This window comes from Crocuta crocuta, unplaced genomic scaffold (genome assembly GCF_008692635.1).
Source record: "Crocuta crocuta isolate KB4526 unplaced genomic scaffold, BGI_CrCroc_1.0 scaffold147, whole genome shotgun sequence".
NCBI classification, from domain to species: Eukaryota; Metazoa; Chordata; class Mammalia; order Carnivora; family Hyaenidae; genus Crocuta; species Crocuta crocuta.
Genome location: NW_027532594.1, coordinates 5,262,617 through 5,274,112, shown reverse-complemented (window position 1 = coordinate 5,274,112; position 11,496 = coordinate 5,262,617). Strand labels below are relative to the sequence as shown.

Sequence of the window (11,496 nt, the reverse complement as noted above, 5' to 3'; positions counted from 1 at the left end):
CCCACACTTTTATGGAATTTCTTAAAAGGACTGTCTTTAACATAATTGCTTTTCTTAGCTCCCCAAGATCTTAACCTGAAAATTCTTTCATACCTATAGCTTGATCATTCCCTAGCTGTAGATAAATATACCTCCAATTCTGATCCTTTGGAATCACCATCTCTTAAACTGCTACCCTAGCTTCTGAGTTCCTCCCTTCTATTATGCTTTTCCTGTGAGTCTTCTATTTCTACTCCAGCTGATGACTTCAATTCTCTAGTTGCCACAGGATTTCAGTGAAAAAAACTCAAAAAAGTTCAGGAATTATACTAGTGTCCATAGGTTTCTGGAAAGATAGGTTCAACAAGTATAAATTTATTATAAAGCGAATGTATACAAAGACATTGCTTATGATATCATTTACTTAAAAATATAAAAAATAAAAATGCATCATATTTCTCTGAATTGTAACTGGATAAGGTAATAAAACACCCAATTTTGTTTTCCTGGAAATTTACATTCGCAATATGATACTGATTAATATTATATATGATGCAAAGACTAAAACTCACCAAAAGTTTTACTGATAAAGAAGTAAGGTAAATAAATCACTGGTGTTAAAAAGCAGCACTAGATTTGTAAAAGAGAACAGGAATTGCAGAAAAAGGCTTCTGCAGTTGAGTTATTGTCATCTAAAAATTAAGTAACCATGAGTTCCTATTTATAATTGTCACATAAAAACTTGGACTAAAGGCCTCTTTACAGGGCTCTTCCATTTCCAAAAAAGAAAAACATTTCATAGCTCATAAAATAAGATAGGGAAGAAGCACCAGGAAAGGTAAAAGACCTTTCTTTACACTGTTCATTTTATATTAGTTCCTAAGGTTATAAGCCTACTAAATGAAAGGGGGAATGGTACTTGTATCTTGGATTTAACTCAATTTTAAATACCATCAATCTAGTATAATTTCTTAGATTTAGCTTAAGAGGTCTGAAAAGTGAATGATGGTCTAAAACATGGAGATTAGGTATTTCAGTCCATAAGAAACAAAAGCACAGTCATTTATTATTTGGGACTCTTAGGAGGTCATTATGCATTAATTTAAAATTACTACAACTTGACACTTTATAAAGACTAGAAACATAATTCAAAATTTCATTAAGGTATATTATATTAAAACCACTTTAGACAATTCAAGATCTCATTGGCAAGAGTTCATTTAAGGTGATAGCTTTACTATTGTGTTATTATTGTTCCCACATGATATCATCTCTTCTCAATTTCATTTGAAGATTATGGACTTGTACTGGATGAAAGTTGCTGTTCTTCTGAAGAGAGTTAGTTAGTAAACATTTTCTGGGGCTATTTTTTATGTTCTTTGATCCTTTAGGGTTGTTATCTTCTTGCTGAATACCTGAAGCTTCACTTATCTTTGAGTTTTGAACTTTTTGCTGCAGTTTACGGACCTGGAGAGAAAAAAAATCTAACATTTTAGTAAAAAAGATTAAAAAAATACTCTAAAATGGTTTGGATTGACAGTTTAAAGGTTACATGAAATTAAAAAGTTCACTAAGTCTTTATTTAATTCTTATCATATGCCTAACACTATGCTAGTGAGGTAGAACTATAATTAATAAAACAATCCTTGCTCTCAAAAAGCTTATAGCTTTTGTTAGTGAAAGAAAAGCATACACGTGACAAGTAGAGAATAATTCAGGCTAGGACAACTCTGGGAGGGACAAAGGTGTTTACTTGAGAAGGGGAAAGTAGGACAAGATCAATGTTGACTGAGAGGATCAATGAGAAGCTGAGACAAAGATATAAGGGATATGAAATGAGTAAAAACTGGAGAACAGAGATAAGAGAAAAGGACCTTTCAGGAATGAACACTGAATTTATAGAGTTGAATGTGTATATACATATTTTACTTAAAAGTATTCCTCAATTTAAAGTATTACTGAATGCCAGCTAAAAAATAAAGTCTCATTGGGTGGTATCTGGTAACAGTTGGTGGAATTAAATGAAAACAAAACCTATCAACTAGCCAAAACCCATTTCTGTCAAACCCAGTCCACTATTCAGTCTATTTCACTTATGCATGACCCTAATTTGTAGAGCTGATCCAGACATTGGCTAAGAATGTGGTATCTGTGGGGTGCCTGGGTGGCTCAGTCGGTTAAGTGTCCGACTTTGGCTCAGGTCATGATCTCGCGGTTTGTGGGTTTGAGCCCTGCATTGGGTTCTGTGCTGGCAGCTCACTGGAGCTTGTTTTGGATTCTGTGTCTCCCTCTCTCTCTCTGCCCCTCCCCCGCTCATGATCTGTCTCAAAAATAAATAAACTTAAAAAAAAAAAATGTGGTATTTGTCCAAGGCCATTTAAATTGCAGAGATTACATTTATTATGATAAAATGCTTGAAAATTTATATTGCTATAACTGTTATAGAGCATAAATAATACTTTTTCAAAATTTATGTGTGTTAAAAATATGACTATTTTTCTATTCCCTTCGAATTTCCCCTAAGAAATTCAAAGAAAGGGTATGTTATATAATCTTCACCCTAATACAATCATACAAAAAAACTTATTTACTATAGCCTTAAAAGCTAGTAAAGTGAAAATATTTGCTTCAAATGTTTCATTTCCTCTTTTTCTTTTTATTGTTCTTAGAAGAATAAAAGCAGTAAAATTCTGAATCCTTTGTTACTTTCCTATAAAAGCGGGGAAGGCTGAATTGTGAGGTTAATATATCACCAACTTATATGAATGCTGACTATTCTATATAGGCAGATAGCTACATGATGTGATTTGAGGGTTCCTGGAAAGACTTCCTCCACCTTCTGCTCCAGCAGGGTAATAGCGCTAACAATCCAACCTATGGAATCACTGTCTTGGGATAAAATATTACAATATTCCATGATTATTCTGTTGAAATATTAACACTGTTATGCCATTTTTAGCTATTAAACATTCACATGCAAAGACAGAGTCCCCCTTACCACCACACTAAAGCTATCGAAGCACAGGTCCCCAGGAAATGGAACACAGCCTAACTTGTTCCGGGTAAGTAGAAACAATGGTTTTAGCATTAGAGTACTTCTTGAGGAGCCAGGTTTATGTATCGTACTGAAATAGAGACCTGTCAACAGAAGAGGCTTCATTAAGGTATTAGGGGAGAGAGAAATAAAGGGAAAGAATGTTAAAAGGGTTACCAGGAGGGCTGCAAGGCAAATTTGGTCTCCCTCAAAATGTTCCCAAGGCCATTTTTTGAATACATAACTAAACATTCTTGTTCCCCCTATTTTACACTTATCTTGGAGAGTTACGTAGGAGGCCCTGTTATTCCAAGGGGACAGATGGCTCTATAACAGGCCTAAGTGATTTCTGTCATCTTTTCACTAAGCCACACATACAGGCCTCAAATTTGAAAGACCATACAGAGATATAACATTGACTCCAGATATATTATCTTTTTATTAAAATCTTTAACTAAAGCCTTCTTACATTATCTTGATGCTTCATCAGTTTGGAAATTTGTTCTTCTTTAATTTCCATTTTCTTGACTAAATGCTCTAGTTCACATTCTATGTCTTCACAGACTGAAGGACTTTCAGTTTCCTTCATTTGATTCAGTAATTCTTCATGCTCCCTATGAAAGAAAAGCAAATATCAAGTACTATTAAGGTTTATACTAAATGTCTTTGATATAATTAAACAATATTCTGTTTAATCATAAATTTTTGCCAGTTAAATATTAATCTTCAAAGACAGTCTCTTTATGTAGGGTTATCTACAGTAAATATAAAAGGATTTTGTGGTTTGAGATTAGATAAATTTAGAAATATCTTGGACTTAGGGTCTTAAAGAACCTTAGAATAAAATCCAAAGTTTTGATACAAATGTTTTGTAATAAAACATTCTGATATTCTTAGCTAAAAGCATTAAAGGACTCTCTTTAGTTCCAACTCTGGAATTCTTAATAGAGGGTGTTTAGGAAGAATTCCAGCTATAAAAGTATTTGCCTGAGAAATCCCTAGATTTGGTGATAGCCCAGTCAAAGAAATACTGTCAAGAGAACTAGTTATATCTTCTACAGAGGTCTTAGTTCAACTAGCTGGCTACTCAAATCTCATATTTTCTGGGATTTTTGTTGAATACATATTTAAACTTGGGGCTTAAAATATGTATCCTATACAGAATCTTGTTTCAAAAGTTACAATGCAGAGCCGTCAGAGTTTAAAACAAGACATTGCTTTGCTACCTGACTAATGAAATGTGGCTTAATTAAAAAGATTATTTAAAAAAAGGAGAATCTTTCTTTTTTTTTNAGATACAGACTCTAAAATAGGCTCCAGGCTCTGAGCTGGCAGTCAGCACAGAGCCCGACGTGGGGCTCAATCTAAGCGAGATATCTAACCGCGAGATCATGACCTAAGCAAAAGCCGGATGCTTAACCAACTAAGCCACCCAGGTGCCCCAGGAGAATCTTTATTATAAAAGCATTTGTGAGTTATAATTTAAGGTCACTATACCCTTTGTTAGAATGACAGTAATAATTGTCTATCAGTTCAGATCTTGGGACTACAGAAACTCCTTAGATTGGAAAAGTAGCAATTATACACAGTTGAAAATTTAAATACTACCAGTAAATACAATGAGAAATCAGTGACAACAACTCTGCAGATAGAAATAAATCCTGATCTAAGCAAGGCCTTTAAGAATTCATAAGTGACATTGTTTTTAAGACTGAGAATAAAAAAGATATCTACATATTTTGCTATTTCTTCTGACAAAGAGTAAAAATACTTACATACTCATTTGGCCCAGCTCATCCTGCATTGCCATCAAAAGTTCGGACAAATTGTCACAAATAGAAAGGGAATTTTTTGAGTCAGAATGTTCAGCTTTACACTGGGCAGTTGTTCTAGAAGGCTCGTAGAGACATCTAGGCTCGGTAACTTCAGTAGGTTTCTGAAGGATATGGGGCCCATAACGCTGCATCATCTGCAGGAGGCTTTGCATACTTCTATTCACAGAACATCCTGCACTGGCAGACTTCAGGGGAAAAGAAATAGCTGAGAACAATTTCAAATGACTAATGGCATTTAAATAGCACTTACAACAAAGCAGGAGTGTGTCTGAACAAGTATCTTCAATTTTTCCCCTCTCACCTTCTCAGCCATATTAGGCAGTGATTCAAACTTTGAATAAGTTTGCTGACGTGATCCTCTCTTTAAACATTTAGTTTTCTAAATATTAACAAAGGAAAAAAAGGAAACAAAAATTTGTTTTAAAAGACATTTATGATATGAAGAAGTCTCAAAACTCAACAGTAAACAATCTGATTAGAACAGAAGCAAAAAATATGTATAGGCATTTCACTGAAAAGGTCATATGGATCGCAAATAAACACATGAAAAGATCTGCAACATCATTAGCCATTAAGAAAATGCAAGTTACAATGAAATACCACTATACGCCTAACAGGATGGCCAAAATGGAGAACAGTGACAACAACAAACGCTGGCAAAGACATAGAAAAGCCAGATCACTCATGTAACATTTGTAGGAATAGAAAATAATATAGCCACTTTGGAAAATAATTTGGAAATTTCTTGTAAAACTAAGCACGTACTTCTCATATGACCTGGCAATTATGCTCTTGGATATTTATCCCAGAAAAATTAAAACCTACATTCACACAAAAATCTATACATAAATGTTCATAACAGCTTTATTTGTGATAGTCAAAAACTGAAAAAAATCCAAATCTCCTTCAACAGATCCAGGACATTACACATTCCTTTTATTTCTGTGTAGTATTTCATGTTACAGATGAACTACAGCTTAATCACTGATAGCAAAGCAGGATGAACTGGGCCAAATGAGTATGTAAGTATTTTTACTCTTTATCAGAAGAAGTAGTAAGATATGTAGATTTCTTTTTTCTTCTCAGTCCTAAGAACAATGCCACTTAGAATTCTTTTTTTTTTTTTTTTTTACAAATGGTTTATTGTCAAGTTGGTTTCCATATAACACCCAGTGCTCATCCCCACAAGTGCTTTCCTCCATGGCCATCTCCCCCCTCCCACACCCATCAGTCCTCAGTTTGTTCTCAGCATTCAAGAGTCTCTCATGGTTTGCCTCTCCATGAGAGAGGCAACTCTCTCCCTCTCCCCAACTATTTCCCCCTTTCTTCTCCCCCATGGTCCTCCGTTAAGTTCCTCCTAATCCTCCTATATGTGCAAACATATGGTAGCTGTCCTTCTCTGCCTGACTTATTTCGCTCAGCATAACACCCTCAAGGTCCATCCATGTTGCTACACATGGCCAGATTTCATTCTTTCTCATTGCCATGTAGTATTCCATCATATAGATAAACCACATCTTCTTGATCCATTTGTCCGTTGATGGACACTTAGGCTCTTTCCATGTTTTGGCTATTGTGGAGAGTGCTGCTATGAACATTGGGGTCCATGTGCTCCTATGCATCAGCACTCCTATATCCCTAGGGTAAATTCCTAGCAGTGCTATTGCTGGGTCATAGGGGAGTTCTATTGTTAGTTTCCTGAGGAACCTCCACACTGTTTTCCAGAGGGGCTGTACCAGTTTACATTCCCACCAACAGTGTAGGAGGGTGCCCGTTTCTCCACATCCTCGCCAGCATCTAGAGTCCTCTTTTGCTAAATTTTAGCCACTCTGGCTGGCGTGAGGTGGTATCTAAGTGTGGTTTTGATTTGTATTTCCCTGATGAGGAGGGATGCTGAGCATCGTTTCATATGTCTGTTAGCCATCTGGATGTCCTCTTTGGAGAAGTGTCTGTTCATATCTTCTGCCCATTTCTTCACTGGGTTGTTTGTTTTTCGGGTGGCCACTTATAATTCTTAAAGGCCTTGCTTAGATTGGGATTTATTTCCACCAGCAGAGTTGTCATCACTGATTTGACATTGTATTTATTGATAGTATTTAATTTTCAACTGTGTATAATTACTACTTTTCCGATCTAAGGAGTTTCTGTGTTCCCAAGATCTGAACTGATAGACAATTATTACTGTCATTCTAACAAATGGGGTCTATTGACCTTAAATTATATAAAACTGTTTCCGGAATCTATTGTGTTCTTATCATGTGTTGTATCATTTAGTGCCTCTCTCATGAAGTATTACAGAATACATTTCTCTGAGTCTAGTACTAGGGGCAGCTTGCAGGAAGCCCTGGCCCCTCTGTGCCTACGTCTGGCAGAGCCAGCGTGAGACAAAGAGACAATCCTTCCCTGTGCCTAGATAATCAAGAGTTTGGTCCAGCCTTTGAGCACCCCCTGAGAAAGTTAAGGACCAGAAAACAAGTGCAGGTTATGGTACTGAAATGGATTAATAATAACCTTAGTGATTTGCCCCATGGCCCTCTAGCATAATGTTTTGCAAGTCCAGTTGAGAAGATATGTTTCGTTAGCAAGTGACAATTATGGGACCTACTAATAGCCCATATTGAGGCAGTGTATTCTTTTTGACAATTCATTTTCCTATAGACTACTCCTTGAAGCCATCTAAGGTTGCATTTGCAACAATAATTTATCAATCAATATTTATTAAATATTATAGTAATGGTAGCATTTGCCTTGATATTCTAAGATCACAGTGATAGCCTGCTTTAATTAGTTTTAAAGTTGCTTTATCTATTTGCTCACTGTTATATGATCCAGACCCAGATGACACCCTAGTGGCAGAGATTGCATGGATCTACAAAACAGAGAGAGTACAACAGAGTATCTTGGAAATGGACTCAGAAGTATGCCATGAGATGCTCCTTTAAAGTCAGAATAGCCTGCATTATAGCTGGAATAAACTTTAAATTACTATTCCTTTTTTGATTTTCTTACCTGGTTACTCTCTTATCAGACTGCATCTTTTAAAATGTTATTGTTTATCTCCCTCCATTCATTTACACGCTAATCTGACAAAGACTTAAAGTTCTTCCAGTTTGGGACAACTGCTTTTAGAAACTATAGTTATTAGGAAACAGTTGCCCAAAATTCAGAATTTTTTTAAAAAAAGGAACATGGGTACTATATGGCCTATGTCTTCACTCTAACTTGGTTATGGGACTAAAACCATCCCTCAGTGCTCTAACACACTGAAGAAATCACCTGAGGGGAGGGAGATGGATGCTTGCTTGTCACATCAAAGGAAGCAGCATTATTCAAGTATCAATTCTTTTTTAAAGCCTTCTCCTGTTAGAGATACTTTATGTTCAAAACTATGTGACTTGGTGGGGGGTTGCCTGGGTGGATCAGTTGGTTAGGGGTCCAACTTCGGTTCAGGTCATGATCTCATGGTTCCTGTATTCAAGCCCTGCATTGGGGTCTGTGCTGACAGCTGGGAGCCTGGAGCCTGCTAAGGATTTTGTGTCTCCCTCTCTGTCCCTCTCTTACTTGCACTCTGCCTCTTTCTCTCTCTCTCAAAAATAAATAAACATTAAAGAAGAACCTTTATGTGACTGGAGAATTGGTATTAATTTATGGCATCAGCATAACAGAAAATGTGATGTATTTTATGCATGTTAATAAAGGAATGACATGTTCTTATTCTACAGACAAAGGAAACTGGAAGACAAATAAACTTTGTATTCCAAAATGGGGGTCTCAAACATTTTAAAATTTTCATTTAAATTGTTAGGAGACTTGGAGCTATTAGTTAATCTATCTTCAAATATACCATTTAATACAGCATTGAATAAATGATACAAGTTGTCAATGGATGAGTAATCAACTAATAGCTTTGCTAGTAACTGATTTATTTTTCTTCAATAAAATTGTACAAACTGAAAAAAAAAAAGCTTAGTACTAGGAAAATGTCTGTCTTTCTAAAAAATTGGAATGCTTATTGTTATTTCACAATGAAAGATATACTGACCATTATATGCTTCTTTTTGTTGATTGTCCAGCAAGCTCGGACCTAGGTTTTGTGCTCAACTACTGATACTTTCTGTAACTTAGGTTTTATAAGAATTTTCTATCCTCAAACCTAAAATCACTCAACCCATGTTTTAAGCCACATTTCATAGCATTATTGCATGCCTTTTTATTATAAATCTCTTCAAAATTTTTGGAAATGGATAGATATAAATATTAAAAGAGTAAAGAAATAAACATTAGCAAATAAGAATAAAGTGTATGCCTACCTTTGAAGATTTCTTCTTCTCCTTGGAGCGTTTTTGATTTGATACTGATGACATTAAAATTCTACTCATTTCAAGTCCAGTTTGAAGCTATAATATTAAAGAATGAGCTTTATAAAAATGATTTTTAATAAGGTCTTCAAAGACATTATAATAAGAAATCAGATCTCAGTTTCTTCCTTTTTGAGGAAGAAAATGCCAAAGACTATTTTTTTGTATGTGAAAGCTACTAAGTCTATAGGTAATTACAAGCATTTTCTATTTATAAGAGACTGCGTTACTTAATACATATGTATCAATCAAACAGAAAACAATNTTCATATATATATATATACATATATATATGTCAAAATTTCAAAAGACTACAAGACCGCTTTTGGCGGTGCATCTAAGTATATAAATATACTGGCTGACTTACTAAGAATTTCATTAGTGTAGCAAAAAGAGACAAAACTAACAAGCAAGGAAGCAGAAATTATAGGCTTCAGATAATAAAAACAAAGTATGATAAATACTGTGTGGTTTATTTTGGTAAATAATATAATGCTCTATTTACTTCAGATGCTTTGTCTTGAAATAGCTTACGCTGATGTTCTTCTTCCTTAAGTTTTTCTTCTAAATGTTTAATCTTGTCCTGCAAAAGAACAAAAAAAACGGGTTGTTATATAAAAACTAGAGTCAAATATCCTTTGTTCTTTTTCCAAACAGAGTCTTTGGAGTCTTGGTTCTTAATAGTTCAGCAAATTAAAGCAGAAAGAAAGAAAAATAAATGGCAAAAGATGCCAAGATTTTTCCTGGCTTCCTTCCGATGCTTTACCTGCTGTTACATAAAAGAAGAACAAAGGGAAAGCAAAGAATGCACATGCAAAGACATTATTAACTTCTAGCAACAAGACTGTAATGATGAAACTTTTGAGGTCTAGAAAGTCAGACAATTACAGCTTGGGTCTCAGTGTTTCATTCAAAACATAAGACAAATCACAGTAAATTTCTACTGTGTGCATATTATAAGGATGCAGTTGTTGGTGGAGGGAATGGATAGGAAGACATAAATATAATATATGGAATGTATCAAAATAAAAAGCTTTTGTCCAGTGAAGTGAAACAATCAACAAAACTAAAAGGCAACCTACAGAATGAGATAAGGTATTTGCCAATGATATATCTGATAAAGGGTTAGTATCCAAAATATACAAAGAACTTATAAAACTCAACATCACAAAAATGAATAATCCAATTAAAAATGGGATTATGACATGAATAGACATTCTTCCAAAGGAGACATCCAGATGACCACAGACACATGAAAAGATGTTCAATATCACTGATCATCAGGGAAATGCAAATCAAAACTACAATGAGATATCACCTCACACCTGTCAGAATGGCTAAAATCAACACCCAAGAAACAACAGGTGTTGGCGAGGATGTAGAGAAAGGGGAACCATCTTGCACTATTGGTAGGAATGCAAACCAGTGGAACCACTCTGGAAAACAGTATGGAGTTTCCTCAAAACTTAAATATAAGGGCGCCTGGGTGGCCTAGTCACTTAAGCATCTGACTCTGGCTCAGGTCATGATCTCTCAGTTCATGGGTTTGAGCCACACACTGGGTTCTGTGCGGATTGCTCAGAGCCTGGNTAAATAAATAAATAAACTTTAAAAATTAAAAAAAAATAGACTCTTAAGTATAGAGAACAAAATGATGGTTACTGGAAGAGAGATCAATGGAGGGATGGGTTAAATAGGTGATAGGGATTAAGGAATACATTTGTTGNCACTGGGTTCTGTGCGGATTGCTCAGAGCCTGGAGCCTGCTTCAGATTCTGTGTCTCCCTCACTCTCTGTCCCTCCCCAGCTTGCAGTCTGTCTCTTTCTCTCTCAAAAATAATCATTAAAAAAAAAAGCTAAAAATTGAACTACCCAGCAATTGCATTACTAGGTATCTAACTAAAGAATAAAAAAATACTAATTCAAAGGGATATACGCACCCCTATGTTTATAGCACCATTATCTGTAATAGCCAAATTATGGAAACAGTCCAAAGTGTCCATGACTGATTAATGGATAAAGATGTGGTATTTGTATACACACACACACACACACACAAAGGAATTTTACTCAACTATAAAAAAAGAATGAAATCTTGCCATTTGCAATAATGTGGACAGAGCTAGAGAGTTATAATGCTAAGTGAAAAAAGTCAGTTAGAGAAAGACAAATACCATATGATTTCACTCATATGTGGAACTGAAGAAATAAAACGGGTGCCTGGGTGGCTCAGTTNGTAAAAAATAGGCTCTTGGGGAGCCTAGGTGGCTCAGTTGGTTGAGCACCTGAC

At 35.3% G+C, this 11,496-nt stretch overlaps 1 protein-coding gene and 1 pseudogene across 5 annotated transcripts in view; one reads left to right on the top strand and one right to left on the bottom strand.

Annotated features, from left to right (window-relative positions):
• CEP57L1 (centrosomal protein 57 like 1) overlaps window positions 1-11,496 on the bottom strand; it is a 96,857-nt gene that overhangs the window by 28,928 nt on the left and 56,433 nt on the right. For 3 of the 5 annotated variants that reach the window (XR_013339008.1, XR_013339007.1, XR_013339006.1), the window contains exons 6-11: window positions 9,712-9,789; window positions 9,159-9,245; window positions 5,150-5,227; window positions 4,789-5,033; window positions 3,483-3,627; window positions 132-1,446 (exon numbers count right to left, since the gene is read on the bottom strand). Coding sequence is in view for 2 of the 5 variants with exons in the window: in XM_077779993.1 (XP_077636119.1) it covers window positions 1,228-1,446; window positions 3,483-3,627; window positions 4,789-5,033; window positions 5,150-5,227; window positions 9,159-9,245; window positions 9,712-9,789 (852 nt within the window). In the remaining 3 variants the exon portion in view is untranslated. Of the gene's footprint in view, window positions 1-42; window positions 1,447-3,482; window positions 3,628-4,788; window positions 5,034-5,149; window positions 5,228-9,158; window positions 9,246-9,711; window positions 9,790-11,496 lie in introns of those variants that run through there. The other 2 variants (XM_077779993.1, XM_077779994.1) reach the window with 2 other exon arrangements.
• LOC144244665 (ubiquitin-conjugating enzyme E2 D3 pseudogene) lies at window positions 7,333-8,936 on the top strand (annotated as a pseudogene).